General features: G+C 39.5%; 1 protein-coding gene across 1 annotated transcript in view; it reads right to left on the bottom strand.

Moving 5' to 3' along the window:
- LOC117530688 (cGMP-dependent protein kinase 1-like) overlaps window positions 1–16,255 on the bottom strand; it is a 67,663-nt gene that overhangs the window by 12,513 nt on the left and 38,895 nt on the right. The window contains 6 exon segments of the mRNA XM_034193565.1: window positions 945–1,010; window positions 2,373–2,467; window positions 2,550–2,627; window positions 5,013–5,076; window positions 5,368–5,473; window positions 15,166–15,279. Coding sequence (XP_034049456.1) covers window positions 945–1,010; window positions 2,373–2,467; window positions 2,550–2,627; window positions 5,013–5,076; window positions 5,368–5,473; window positions 15,166–15,279 — 523 coding nt within the window.

The following is a 16,255-nucleotide window of genomic DNA, read 5'->3' as shown; positions in this document are numbered from 1 at the left end:
CCCAAATCAAATTTTAAAAAAATCTATGTGGAGTTTTTCCACATACATTTGAATAAGAATCAACATTTTAAAACTGACTGTAAATATATCATTTTTCAATGCAAGAATTAATACATTTAATACTTCTTTCCAAAGAGAGAAATAATTCATTTAATATTTTTTATTTTTGACAACACCTGTCTGTGCCATTTTTATATAAACTTGAAAAGGAGAGAAAAGCTTTCTTTAAAAAATAAATAAATAAATAAATCAGATCAGATTATTAGTTTTGCCTGTAAAATCCAGTAATTTTTATTGAATATACTTTATTTCAAAATGAAACTATTTTTTAACTCAGTCAGGATTGATCCGTTGAAATTTTTTCATTACTGGTGATTAAATGATATTAAAATATGCAATCAAAGCAATTTGAAGTATTAAAACGTTATGACAGCGTTATACTGTAGTCAGTCATGGGGACCAGCAGGGGGCAGCAATCACTAACTATCTGACAACTTTCTGAAATTAATTAAGGTTTCTGTTGCCGCAAATGTTCTGGAAACATGTTAAAAAGCTCTCTGTGTACAACACGTGAATATTTTGAATATAAAGAGAACATTCTTGATCTGGTTTGAAGGATCAGGACTGACTGCATCCTGGTTCTGCAGTCACAGCTTCGTGGAGAGAATCGCGCTCAGATATCATATCTTCTTTTTGTGGTCCATTCTGGTGAAGAAACACACAAGCGCCTCTCTAGTCTCAGCCATTGTAGCTTGGAACTGCGTTAGAGTTGTTCCTGGTGTCTTGGTGGCTTCCCTCACTTGTGACACAAACCACTTATTTTTGTGTTGAATATTTTAATTTAATTGAGGTCACACATTTATTTATCTGAACTGCCTCTGTCTTTTTTCACGTGCTCCACGTGTCACTTCCTGTGCTGGTAACCATTTGTGGGCGTGTCTTACTCTCGGTCGATGACCAGGCAGGTGACGGCTTCAATGGCGATGACATTCGCGGTTCTGATGTCCTCACTGTGGATCACACACACACACACATAGTGTAAACAGTCAAAGCCCACAAACACAGCTTCCAATATAACATAGGGGGCGCTGTTTACCACAAACGCTTCTTACTGGTTATGTCCACCAAAGATGTGTTTGTCTAACTATTAGCAGGGTTACGTCAAAACTACTGCACAGATTTTGACGTAATTTTCACCACAGATAGATATTAGGCCATGGAAGACTCCATTAAATTTTGTAGATCTGGATCCGGATCCAGATTCTGGATCAAGATTTCACTTTATGTAGGCTTTGAAGCATTATGTTAAAACTATTTCACAGATTCCCACCACATTTTCACCACAGGTAAATATTAGGGCATGGAAGACTCCACTGAATTTTGGAGGTGATCCGGATCCGGATTGGTGGATGTCAGAAATCTCAGGATTGCTCTTGTTATTAATGTGCTACTCGCAGTGCCCTCCAAAACGTATCAGGCCCCTTGGTATTTCACACATTTTAATTTGTTTATGGCATTTTAAATACAAAAGAGAGAAGGATTTTCTTTCACCAAAACATCAAATCTAGGTTTGCATCTCAGATGTACCTTCTGACAAATTGTAGCTGAACTTTCAGGTCTTCTTTTTAAGAAAATCCTCCTCTATACCACTTCATCATGAAGCTGTATTAACTGGGGATACAAAATGCAAAACATGCACTGTGCACAATTTCTACAATCACAGCCACAGAAGCCTATAATGTCTTCTGGGTTATCTGGGTGTCTTGGTGGCTTTCCTCATAGTGTTGCAGCTTAGCTAAATTTTCTATAACAACTGTTCATTTTGTGACTAAAGCATGAAATTTGGCACATATATTTCAAATTAAATAATGCTTATTTTCAGATGTGGAGGCGTCCTGGAGCTGAACTCTAAAGTCACAGTGATTTTCATTTCTGGATGTTAAAAGTTCTGTACGTTTTATCTTAAATGTTAAAATGTAACTTCCCAAGGAAGAAGTTTGTGTTTAAGAAATATATGGATATTATTAAAGTTCCGAGTTGACTTTCGGGATGAAAAGTTCAGGATTTGGAGTAAAGTGTTTGGGTTTGAGTTTAAGGGCTTAGCCATCAAGGATTTGAATCAAAGGGTTGGACGTGAGCAGAGATGAAGGATCTACAAAGAAGACCTTCATTCCACACAGATCCTGAAGCCCACTTTAAGATGTGACCTTTAATTACTTGAAGTGTCATTTTAAGGATTTTGGGGGTTCAGGATTCAGATTCAGGGGACTGGCGGTTTTCGTGTTTGTATATAGGAGGTTAAGAGTTGATTTGTAAGTCCAGGGTTCAGATTTTTTGTGATTTAAAGTTCATAACAGGGTGGAGGACCTCACCCCTGCAGTGCTCTCTCTCCAAACCAGTCTCCTTTGACAAGCTCTCGCAGGTGAACTGGCTCCTCATTGGCTGAATCCTGCTTGGTCACGTTCACCTGGTGGGAGCATGATCAATATTACTGATTAGTGTCAGTACAGCAATATGTGAATCAATAAAGTAAATCAGGTTGCTCTTACCACACCCTTGCTGATAATGAAGAAGGTGTCACCTCTGGCGCCCTGTCTGATGATGTAATCACCCTCTTTATAATGAGTCTAAAAGTAAAAGATTTAAAATAAATCATATTTAAACATCATCAGGGACACTGAATAAAATTAGCACCAAACAAACCAAAGCTGATGTGTATTGACTCCTTCAATAGGACAAGAAATAAAAATAAAAATACTGGAGAGAACCATTATTTTGAACAATTATTTTGTGATTAATCAGTTACATAATATTTTATTGTCGGAAAAAAGTATGCCATACAAATAAAGAACTTTATATGAGGTCTATCAGAAAAGTATCCTACCTTTTTATTTTTTTTTAAAAACTATATGGATTTGAATGACGTGCGATTACACCAATCATGCTTGAACCCTCGTGCGCATGCGTGAGTTTTTTCACGCATGTTAGTGACGTCATTTCCCTGTGGGCAGGCCTTGAGTGAGATGTGGTCCCGCCCTCTCGGCTGAATTCCTTTGTTTCACACGCTGCTTGAGACGGCGCGCGTTGCTTTATCAGAATTTTTTCTGGACCTGTGAGGAATATCCGAGTGGACACTATTCGAGAAATTAAGCTGGTTTTCGGTGAAAAGTTTAACGGCTGATGAGAGATTATGGGGTGTTTCTGTTGCTGTAAGGACTTCCCATGGAGCGGGACGTCGCGCAGCGCTTCCAGGCGCCGTCGTCGGCCTGTTTCGACCTGAAAACATCCTAATTTAAGGCTTAATTCACCCAGGATGTCGTGAGAGAACAGAGAAGATTCAGAAGAGGCCGGCATGAGGACTTTATGCAGACATTCCACTGTTTAAGGACATTTTGTAATGAAAGACGTGCGCGCAAATTCGCCGAGTCGTTTCCGTGACGACTCGACGAATCTGTGTGCGCCGCGACAGGAAAAACACCTCCGTGTTGAAAACCATTTGTAAAATTCAGGTGGCTTTTGATGGCTTTCAACAAGTGAGTAACTGAGAAATTGTTTAACAGCTTGGGCATGTTCCAACTTGCCCGTTAAGGTTTCCAACGGAGGTGTTTTTCCTGTCGCGACCCCCCGCGGTCGGGTCCGGCCCGACATGCGACTCTGCCCGCACGTTCTTTCATTACAAAATGTCCGTTAACAATGGAATGTCCGAATAAACTCCTCATGCCGACTTCTTCTGAAAGTTCTCTGTTCTCTGACGACTTACTGGGTGAACAGAGCCTGAAATGTGGAAGTTTTCAACTTGAAACGGCGAGACGCTGCCGCCTCGAAGCGCAGATCGCCGTCAGGCACTGTGGGCCGTCCTTACGGCGACACTACCAGACCAAAATCTCTCATCAGCCGTTAAAATTTTTAACGAAAACCAGCTGAATTTATCGAATGGTGTCCACTCAGTTGTGCCTTATTTTGCCTAATTTTGATCAAACAAAGCAGCAGTCTCTGAGCCATTCCTAAACAATGAAAAAATCGACGAGAGGGTGGGCCACTCCTCACTCAAAGACTGCCCACAGGCGAATGACGTAACCGACAGGCGTGAAAAAAACTCTTGCATGCCCACGAGGGTTCAAGCATGTCTGATGTAATCACACGTGATTCAAATCCATATGGTTTTTGAAAAAAATAATAAGGTCGGATACTTTTCTAATAGACCTCGTATGCAGTTTTTCAGTGGATCATAAATGATGAAAAACCAGCAAACAGTGAATATGTGATTGAATTGGTTTAAATCAATTTACAGTCTGATTTTTGTGTAAATCCATTTGAAATCTTATTCTTTATACCCTGATTAAATCCAATTTAAACTATATTAGCAGTGAAAATCTGATTAAGATTTTTAAAAATACCTTACGTGTTCTAAAAGCATATCAAAGCATCTTAAAGTACTACAGAGAAGATTAAATCTACTTAAAAGAAACTAAAAATCCAATTTAAAAGATTAAAAGTAGTAAACATACTTGCAATGTCTGTTTGTATGGATTTTTTTTATTATTGGATCGTACCCTTTAAGTCACACTGTGCACAGATGTAACTTTTACTATTTCATCTTTCAGGAACAATGACAAAAACGGGTTTTGTTGCAGCATTTAATTTAACTTTTATTTAACCATGTTAGTCCCATTGAGATCAAGATCTCTTTTGCAAAGGAGACCTGGACAATTATAAAGTTTCCAATTCATCTAACCTGCATGTCTTTCTATTCGATTCTATTTCTAAATATTTACCATTATATTTTCTTTATAACTGACTTGACAAAGAAATTCCTGATCAGATTATTTTCTGAGGGATGAGTCGACTGGCAGCTACAGTCTGTACCATTCCTCACCAGGCGATGGTGCTGTGGCTTGTGTTTCCTGACTGGCAGAGGGGAAGAAGGTGACTTTGACCCTTCTGATGTTTCAGTATGTTTGCATAATAAAAGAGTGTGGCTGCACATCAAGTGATTGGTGTGAATGTTTCACCTCCTCCATAACGTCGGCCAGTTTGCTGAGTGTTTCCTCCGCAAGACCCTCGAAGGTCGGAACGCTGCGAGAGATCAAACATCAGCAGATTAACAGCTTCTCAGACTTGCACAGTACTTTAACTTTCTTTAAGACTGGTGAAACTGAATCAAAATCTGAAACATGCTTTGTTTCAGCAAGCAATCCCGTGTTTCTAAACCTCAGCTGGTGCTCATCTGTCGTTGAAAAATTTCAGAAAAAATGCCCAATTTGATATTCCACATCCACCCGAAAACAATTCCACTTCCACCCGAAAACAATGTGGTGAATGTACCTGCATCAGGTGACTGTCAGAAGCTCCAATTTCCTGCCTCACCTCTTCAGGAAGTCCATGTACTCTGCGTGTTTGATGAGTCCCGTTCTCATCATGATGGTCTGGTAACACTGTCGATCAATGGCCCACAGCTTCACCTGGGTCAGAGCTGAAACAGGAAAAACGACACACACCTTTAACAAAGCAGCTTCACCTGGGTCAGAGCTGAAACAGGTTTAAATGAACACACGGGTTAAATAAAGCAGCTTCACCTGGGTCAGAGCTGAAACAGGTGAAATGACAAGTATGTTTAATGAAGCAGCTTCACCTGGGTCAGAGCTGAAACAGGAAAAACGACACGCACCTTTAATGAAGCAGCTTCACCTAGGTCAGAGCTGAAACAGGTAAAACGAACACACGGGTTAAATGAAGCAGCTTCACCCGGGTCAGAGCTGAAACAGGTAAAATGACAAGTACGTTTAATGAAGCAGCTTCACCTGGGTCAGAGCTGAAACAGGAAAAACGACACGCACCTTTAACGAAGCAGCTTCACCTAGGTCAGAGCTGAAACAGGTAAAACGGCAAGTACGTTTAACGAAGCAGCTTCACCTGGGTCAGAGCTGAAACAGGTAAAACGACACGCACCTTTAACGAAGCAGCTTCACCTGGGTCAGAGCTGAAAGAGGTAAAACGACACGCACCTTTAATGAAGCAGCTTCACCTAGGTCAGAGCTGAAACAGGTAAAACGAACACACAGGTTAAATGAAGCAGCTTCACCTGGGTCAGAGCTGAAACAGGTAAAATGACAAGTACATTTAACGAAGCAGCTTCACCTGGGTCAGAGCTGAAACAGGAAAAACGACACGCACCTTTAACGAAGCAGCTTCACCTAGGTCAGAGCTGAAACAGGTAAAACAAACACACAGGTTAAATGAAGCAGCTTCACCTGGGTCAGAGCTGAAACAGGTAAAACGACACGCACCTTTAACGAAGCAGCTTCACCTGGGTCAGAGCTGAAACAGGTAAAACGACACGCACCTTTAACAAAGCAGCTTCACCTGGATCAGAGCTGAAAGAGGTAAAACGACACGCACCTTTAATGAAGCAGCTTCACCTGGGTCAGAGCTGAAACAGGTAAAACGAACACACGGGTTAAATGAAGCAGCTTCACCTGTGTCAGAGCTGAAACAGGTAAAACAGCAAGTACGTCTAACGAAGCAGCTTCACCTGGGTCAGAGCTGAAAGAGGTAAAATGACACGCACCTTTAATGAAGCAGCTTCACCTGGGTCAGAGCTGAAACAGGTAAAACGGCAAGTACGTTTAACGAAGCAGCTTCACCTGGGTCAGAGCTGAAAGAGGTAAAACGACTCACGCGTTTAATGAAGCAGCTTCACCTGGGTCAGAGTTGAAACACGTAAGACGACAAGTACATTTAACGAAGCAGCTTCACCTGGGTCAGAGGTGAAACAGGTAAAAAAAACAGGTTTAATGAAGCAGATTCACCTGGGTCAGAGGTGAAACAGGTAAAAAAAAAACACACAGGTTTAATGAAACAGCTTCACCTGGTTCAGAGCTGAAACAGGTTAAAAAAACACAGGTTAAATGAAACAGCTTCACCTGTGTCAGGGTGAAACAGGTAAAAAAAAAAAACACACAGGTTTAATGAAACAGCTTCACCTGGGTCAGAGCTGAAACAGGTAAAAAAAAATACACAGGTTTAATGAAACAGCTTCACCTGGGTCAGAGGTGAAACAGGTAAAAAAAAAAACACAGGTTTAATGAACGAGCTTCACCTGGGTCAGAGGTGAAACAGGTAAAAAAAACCACACAGGTTTAATGAAAGAGCTTCACCTGGGTCAGAGGTGAAACAGGTAAAACGGCAAGTACGTTTAACGAAGCAGCTTCACCTGGGTCAGAGCTGAAAGAGGTAAAACGACTCACGCGTTTAATGAAGCAGCTTCACCTGGGTCAGAGTTGAAACACGTAAAACAACAAGTACGTTTAACGAAGCAGCTTCACCTGGGTCAGAGGTGAAACAGGTAAAAAGAACACATTTAATGAAGCAGCTTCACCTGGGTCAGAGCTGAAACAGGTAAAACTACAAGTACGTTTAACGAAGCAGCTTCACCTGGGTCAGAGCTGAAACAGATAAAACTACAAGTACGTTTAACGAAGCAGCTTCACCTGGGTCAGAGCTGAAACAGGTAAAAAAGAACACACAGGTTTAATGAAACAGCTTCACCTGTGTCTGAGCTGAAACAGGTAAAAAAGAACACACAGGTTTAATGAAACAGCTTCACCTGTGTCAGAAATGAAATAGGTAAACGACACGCACGTTTAGTGAAGCAGCTTCACCTGGGTCAGAGTTGAAACAGGTAAAAAGAACACACATTTAATGAAGCAGCTTCACCTGGGTCAGAGCTGAAACAGGTAAAAAAGAACACACAGGTTTAATGAAACAGCTTCACCTGGGTCAGAGCTGAAACAGGTAAAAAAGAACACACAGGTTTAATGAAAGAGCTTCACCTGGGTCAGAGCTGAAACAGGTAAAAAAGAACACACAGGTTTAATGAAACAGCTTCACCTGGGTCAGAGCTGAAACAGGTAAAAAAGAATGCACAGGTTTAATGAAACAGCTTCACCTGGGTCAGAGCTGAAACAGGTAAAAAAGAACACACAGGTTTAATGAAACAGCTTCACCTGGGTCAGAGCTGAAACAGGTAAAAAAGAACACACAGGTTTAATGAAACAGCTTCACCTGGGTCAGAGCTGAAACAGGTAAAAAAGAACACAGGTTTAATGAAAGAGCTTCACCTGGGTCAGAGCTGAAACAGGTAAAACGACACATTTAATGAAGCAGCTTCATGTGAGGCAGTGCAGAAAAGATGAAGTTTTTTTTAAAGCAGCAGGGCTGGTTTGAGCGTGCTGGACCTCACTGATTAAAAAAAACTCAATTACATGCAGAAGAGTACACGTGTAAATGTTAATACATGTGTGGTTACGTGCACTTTTGTTTTTAGCACTGTAATCTGCATATGAAAAGCTGACATCAGATGAAAACAGAAATAGTATCACTACAGGAAGCAGGTGTTGCCATGGCAACTAGACACACAGCAAAGTGTGATATTAATGACCACTTATGTTGAATGTGACTTCAGAGTGTAAAAAACACAAACAAACAAACCACACTGACGTTGCTGATGAGTCTTTGTGACTCGGACGGGCTGACTGACAGGCACAACGTGACGTCTTCCACACCAGCACTGCAAAAATCTCAGTGGTCAACTCCCACAGTGTTAAAATTAACACTCCTGCCTTTTCATAGGTCTGACCTAAAATTCCTCATTCAGTGATGTTCACAGCATGTGTCACTCACAAGAACTCCTTTTATTCATTTCTGCGTCAACTCGTGGACACACTTAAAATAACACAAAGTGTTAAACTGCACCTGTAGCAATTTGAAACAACACAAACATAACAAAGTTAAACACAGTGTTAAAATAACACTTCTCAAAATGTGACTCAGAGATTCTCCTGCACAAATGCCAAAAAAACAACAATGAAACAGAAATGTAATGACTCTATCATTTGTGACTTTGACCTTTGACCTCCATATGCAAGCTTATCCAAGATCATATGGGAAGGTAACGACCTTTGACTTTTGCTTAGTGAAAAGTTCAACAGCTCTCAGTTACGTGCATGTGCACACACACACACACACACACACACACAGAGAGAGAGCTGCATTGTGCAAAGGATTGAGGCCTAAAAAAATTGAAAAATAATTTTAAAAACTGTTTTGTGCTGCTTCTAAATAAATATAAAACATGACAGTTCTTTTCTTAAAAACAAACAAACAAAAAAACAACAACATCTTTTTGTTTGAATAATCACCTGGCTTTAACATAAAATCAGGCTGTATTTTCATCAGGTTTTATAAACATGCCATTATTTTATTATTTTTAATCAAATTAATTTTATTTAATCTATCATTTATTATTTTATTTTTGTTGAAAAACAAGTGTTTTATATTTTTCCCATTTGAAAGTAAGATTTCTAAAGTGTAATCAGTTAGTTTATTTAATGAAACAGAAAAATAAAAATCTTACTATTTTTTGGAATGTCTGGATATTTTTTTATTATTTTGATGCAAAAGAATGGGGGGGGGGGATCATGCACTGAGATTTTGTTCATCAACATGATTATATATATATATATATATATATATATATATATATATATATATATATATATATATATATATATATATATATATAAACTTTGCCCTGTACAAAATATATTTGCCATTTATTGTCATATAATAATATTTACAAAGTCTTTTTTGGTGTCAGTTTCATTATAGCAGTTTGAGACACCAGCGTTGCCGTGGAAATCCCCAGGAGCTGATTTCAGAGTATTGTGAGACTGAAAGGAGACGCGATGACATGACAGCATCTTCAAAGCGCTCGTGTGGGTGTCACTGAAATCTTTCCATGGAAATACTGGGAAAAAAAATTAAACGAGCCTCCAACATCCCATAAACCTCAGCACTGCTGTTACCATGGATACTGGATTTGTTGGAACAAGTTACTGGCAGGTACCTTGGAGATATTCAGACTTTTACAAACTTCTATTATTTAATGAGCAGATTCAGTGCATAGACAGTGTCAACGGTTCTAAAGACAGAAGATACTTCCAAAATACCCAAGCACAAATGCTAAAATGACTCACCAGGCTACTCACCTTTGCTACTTAGCATATAGAGCTACAGATTTAAAACCAACTTATTGTAATACCACCTTTATTACTGTTACTACTACTACTTATACTACTACTACTACTATCACAGTAGTAGTACTCATAATAATAATCATAATAATAATAATAATAATAATAATAATAATTCTTATTATTTTTATTATGATTGTATAATGCCAGTAGGTAATCATCAGAGACAAATGTGTGTGAGGTTAAATTATTCTGCCAAATTGCTATCTGAGTAGTATTTTAATGAACCCATGTTTGCATAACACATTATTTATTTGCAAATGTCACTGACACACAGGACTAATACCCCGTAAGATACAACAGCTGCTGTCAGCAAATGTTCAGCTGTGACGGTGACGTTAGCTTTGCTGTGATTGTAACATTAGCTTTGCTGTGACAGCAATGTTAGCCTTGCTGTGATGGTGACGTTTGCTTTGTTGTGACCGAAATGTTAGCTTTGCTGTGATGGTGATGTTATCTTTGCTGTGACGGTAATATTAGCTTTGCTGTGGTGGCAACATTAGCTTTGCTGTGATGGTGACATTAGCTTTGATGTGGCTGTAATGTTAGTTTTTGCTGCAATGGTGATGCTAGCTTTGCTGTGATGTAACATTAGCTTTGCTGTAATGGTAATGTTAGCCTTACTGTGATATAATGTTAGCTTTGATGCAGACATTAGCCGTGCTGTCATGGTAGCATTAGCTTTGCTGTGATATTAACGTTAGCATTAGTAATCTGTTATATGAATGCCACCTGTGGGTTAGCAAAGTCATTAGCATGCTAATATGTAAAACGCCCGAGGGAGTTTGTCTTTACCACTGTTGCCTCTATTGTGCTTGCGCAGGGGAGTTGCTAAGGTTAGATCTTACCCTTGTGAAGAACCTTCAGGAAACTTGTACGTTGTTGTACAAATAAACTGAATAGAACTAAACTGAATTGAACATGACAACAAAATCTCACTATTCCACTTGAACAAGAAGTAGAGTAGCAACAGACTAAAACTGATTGACATGTTACTGTTGGAACAAGTTACACCGTGTTGTAGGACAAAAGAGTACTATCAGCCATTGCAGTATAATAGTAGTACAGCTGGTATGGTTACTGTAGTCTGATAGGAAATGCAGCATTACTACACATGCTGTTTCAGTACTGCAGAATCCAACCAGGAGGTATTACTGTTTTATGTGTCTTTTCCCACTAACTATCCGTCGCTACAGAGATGATGTGTCTGTGTAACCACGGAAACAACAGCAGACACTGTACAGCGGATGAGTGTTATTGGCTAATTTTTGCATTGTGTCAATTATTGAGTGTGCATAAGATGTCAATAGTCAAACGCCAGAGAATCCGGAAATGCAACAGTACCATGACACGCGCGCGCAGACACACACACACACACACACACACACACACACACACACACACACACACACACACACACACACACACACACACACACACACACACACACACACACACACACGTAACTGGGGAAGCACAACAGGTGACCCCTGAGCAGACAACCAGACTACCAGCACAGGTGACGGAATCAGAAGACAGGGAAGGAGGAATCGTGCGTTCACTAACGGATACAAGTACGTCTGTGAGGGGTTCTGCAAGCAGGTTAACCAAAACAACAGGCTGATAGTTAAATCAAAACCAGGTGAACACAGCAACAGTTGGCAGGCGAAGCTCAGGAAACACAAGAAGGCAGAAGCCAAACAAGAGAACAACGCCAGAGAGCAGGCATGGCAGCAAGACGATTTCTGGACGGTTGGTTATATAGTGTGAGACTCAATGAACAGGAAATGAGTTTGCATGTGTAACCAGAAGCCCAAGTGCCCATGGACAGGAAATAAAGCCGTGGAAAATCACCAGGAAGAGATGTTTCAGAATAAGCCAACACGGAAGACAATTGATTTGGAGACATGGAAACAGAGAACAAAAGAGACAAAGCAGAACAAAAGTAACACAGAGGTGAATTCACTTCAAACACAATAACCAGGAGAGAAAAACAGACACACCATGACGTGACGAGAACCAGCTTTAGTTCACATTCATATCCTGTCATTAAATTAGTCGATCACTTTTTAAGACAGCAGTGTTTCTGTGTAAAACATGAAGATTGATCAGAGAGTACTGAATCTCACCAGCCTGATCATGACCTTAGTTTGACACTTGTGGAACCTCTTGTCCACAGCATCCACATGAGTCATTTAATCTGGTGCACTAATACTATACCCCTTTGCAGTGAGACCATAATGCAGAGTGACTTTACAGACTTTACTGTAGGTTTTCCAAATACAGAAAACGATGAAGGGAAGCAGTTAGGTACAAATAATAGCAGTCAGCTGGTGCAGTCTTTCAGAGGACAAAGCCGTTGGGTGTTCAGTTTTCAGGTACATGGTCAGTAACAAGAGGCAGTCAAAGACCAGCAACAGTGTCCTTTGACGATGGGTAAAAATATGAGGCAAAGAGCAAAAACGGTTTACACAAGAATAATCGAAGATATGAGAAAGTGGGACAAAACACAACGATCTGGCAGAGAACACAAGGACCAAAGAACCTTTTAACAGGACACTAATCAATGAACAATGGAAGGGCGTACACACAAGGGAACAGAGAAACAAGAATAGAAGAACGTGTGAGGAAACACAGTAAACATGAAAAGATGAAGTAAGCCACCAGGATCAGAAAGAAACCAATATAAACCCATAGTCACAGTGGAGGCATGAGAGGAAAGACAAAAAGATGTGGAGAGAAAAAAATTCAGCTGGGAGGGGGAAAATGAAACTGACAAAAGCGCCTCAAACCAAAAGTAAAAGAGACACCTGCTTGTTGCCCTCTGCGCTGGTAGGAGGTTATTGCAGAGAGATCACTATGGTTTTCTCAGGGAGACTAAATAAAAAAAAAATCAAAAGGTGAGTGAACTATGAAGGATCTCATTGTGCAACAGCATGTGCACACACAGGCCTGTTACTCTACCTAAACATCTTCACAGCACAAGTACATTCTGCCTGTACATATCATCACCAGCCTGCAATGGTGTAATATTAATATGACGACACATTGTGGCCACTCTGGGCAAACAAAAATCCAAAATGGCTGGAGGGAGAAAAAAACTCATATTTAAAAAACTCTCTCTCTCTCTCTCTCTCTCTCTCTCTCTCTCTCTCTCTCTCTCTCTCTCTCTCTCTCAGAGACAGGCAACATATATTTGTAAAATACACAAAAATGTATTGAAAACAACACTACAGTAAATCAGAGTCAACACTTTCTGCAGAATCTTCAACATGCTGCTCCACTGCTTCACCTCAGGGAGCTTTGGTGGCCAAATGTTAAATAGCAAACAGTACTCATACACACCCCAAATGGACTAGTTCTCACGGTGTAGCTCATTTTTGCATCCACCATCAAAATTGGGCCATCAATTTTGGACAACAAAAGTCAATGATAAAGAAATTTTGTGAATCACAGGTAGAACGTTTGCATAAATCTAAGAAATCACAGATTAAGTGCAGTCACTCTAATGAGAGCTGTGCCATCAGACGAGGTGGGTGAAGGTATGACAGGCTGGAGATATGCAAAGTATAATGGGAAAAGGACATTGTTGGAGCAATCAATGTGAAATCTGAGTGAGAGCAAAAATCAAAACAACAAACAAACAAACAAAAAAGCATAAAGCATCACAAAAGATGACAGACATTGTTTACAACATTCCAGCGGCAAAGGCTGGTGATCACAGGAGGGCGTGTCTCATTGTGCCTCCAAGAAGCAGTGATTTTAATATTGACAGAAATCTAGATTTACATGGATATCGATTTTTACAAGCGCGTAAGATTAGAGGTAAATGTTTCCCCAGTAAAATTAAGATTTGTTCACACTTTGCTGCTTTTTTTTTCTATCTTAATTTTATTTGCATTACACAGATTTTTATCATTTTTTATTCTGTGGATTCACAGTAAACTGCAATATATTTAAATAATTAAGGATAATAACTAACTAAGGATAACTAAGGATAAAGGATAAATAACTAAGGATAATTTAAATATCTTAAATTGGTTTTAATCTGTTAATCAGGCTATCCCAAGACACATGCGGTTTTGACTCATTGTGAAAAAAACTTTTGGATTTTGGATTATTGTTTGATCCAAACAAAGCTTTTGCTAAGATCTCATTGGATGGTGAGACTCATTTTGGACTAAACAATTTTAAAGCTTTGGCCTTTATTAGAGGCTGTGCTGCACACACACACACACACACACACACACACACACACACACACACACACACACACACACACACACACACACACACACACACACACACACACACACACACACACACACACACACACTGTTAGTGTGAAGGATTCCTTATTAAATTCCATCTTTAAGTGTGTTTGAGTGCTGACGTGACAACTGACGGATTAGACAGTCAACCGAGTTTTGCAGCTGCTGCCGTCAAACTGTCAGAGCAAAACCACCAAACTGACTCTGGATCTGTTAAAGCAAAGATAAGGACAGCAAAGCTGCCTCGAACCCAGTGCTGTTGCCAAGAGACACAACAGCCAAAGATTATGCTCATTGGCTGCACAGGATGGTGTTGCCTAGCAACAGCTGCTTAGAGAGTATTCTACCAGGAAGCAGGACCAAAATGTAGTTATCCACACACATGCATGTGCACGCATTCAATCGTGCACATAGTTTTAAAATCAGTTTAAACTTTTTTTTTTTTTACCTTTTCTTTCAAAAGGAGACGTGCGACTCAGCTCTTTAATTTGGTTCAGGTCAGCTGATTGACTCGGTCAGTGCAGTGTGTTGTGTGTGTTTGTGGTCAGAATGTTGTCGGCTTCTTGGGAATCAGGTAGGATGATTTGAATCAGAAACAATCGTTCTTTTCTCCACACTTTCCTCTTCCAACCAAGCTTCATCTCAGTCAACCACAGAATGTTGATACAGAACGTCTAATTACACAATAGTTGTTTTATTATAATCTGCTCTATTAAAACAAAAAGAAATAACATGTTTTAAAAGTTAAAACACTTCATGTGATGTTTTATCCGGTTGGATGATGAGTCTTATGTACTTACTCCTAACGGTTGCCGTCCTCGTACAGTTGTAGAGGATTGCAAGTTCCCCAAAAAGCTTTCCTGGTCCCATTGTACACAACTTCATCTCCTCCTTTGTCACCTCCACCTTCCCCTCTGGGCGAGAGACATACAGACACAGTGAGAGACAGAGTGTAAGAGAGAGAGAAACAACTGATCAGCAAAATCATTTTTGAAAGACTGTTTCAGTCATTTTTCCACCCAAATTATTAACCATTTATTCCAGATTCTTTTTTTTTTTTTTTCAGGGTTTTTTTTTGGGGGGGGGGGGGGGGGGGCACATGATGACATCACTCTATGCCATCACAGCGACATTACATCATGATGACATCATAATTTTCTGACTTATATGCATTCTAGATAATCCTCTAGCTCTCAGGGGTACTGAGAAAAACTGTGGTTTAGAACAGCATATGTACTGTCACGTGATGGCATATAGTGATATATGTGTGTCATCATGATGTCACAAACACATCAGCATATGACAATCTGCTTACTGATACATACAGTATGAACTTGAAATAACTGTTCTAGCTCTTTTTCTGTTGATATTACTTCAAAAAAAGATTTTCAGACTATTCAGTGACCTTGATTAACCTTGATGTTTGACCTTCAGATTAATGTCATGCTGAGATGTGATCAAAAGCAATTAACATGTGCAATATGAAGTGCAGTAACTGCAAATAAAGTGAAAACATAACAATATAACATCAAAACACCTGAAACAGAACAATAAGCAGTTAGTTGTCCAAATATTTTTGAGTCCTTAAAATTGATGCTCAGTGTGTGTAAAAAAAAAACTGGTATTATTCTAATGCCTTTTTAATGCACTGGACAGACCTTATATAATATATAGTAATTATATAATATTCTGTGGCAGGCATCTAAAGTGCTTCTGTGTTCCTCATCCATTAGTGTACAGCACCATTTTATTTTCACATCTTTTTTTTTTACACAGAACTATGAATTAACATGCAATTAAAAAAAGAATAAAACTTTGTTAAACATCTGGTGAAACACTGAAAATGGTCCTCGCAAAGCTACAAAAGTAAGAAAACCCACAGCAGATGGC

This window comes from Thalassophryne amazonica, chromosome 18 (genome assembly GCF_902500255.1).
Source record: "Thalassophryne amazonica chromosome 18, fThaAma1.1, whole genome shotgun sequence".
NCBI lineage: Eukaryota > Metazoa > Chordata > Actinopteri > Batrachoidiformes > Batrachoididae > Thalassophryne > Thalassophryne amazonica.
This window is presented reverse-complemented; position numbering and strand designations above follow the sequence as displayed.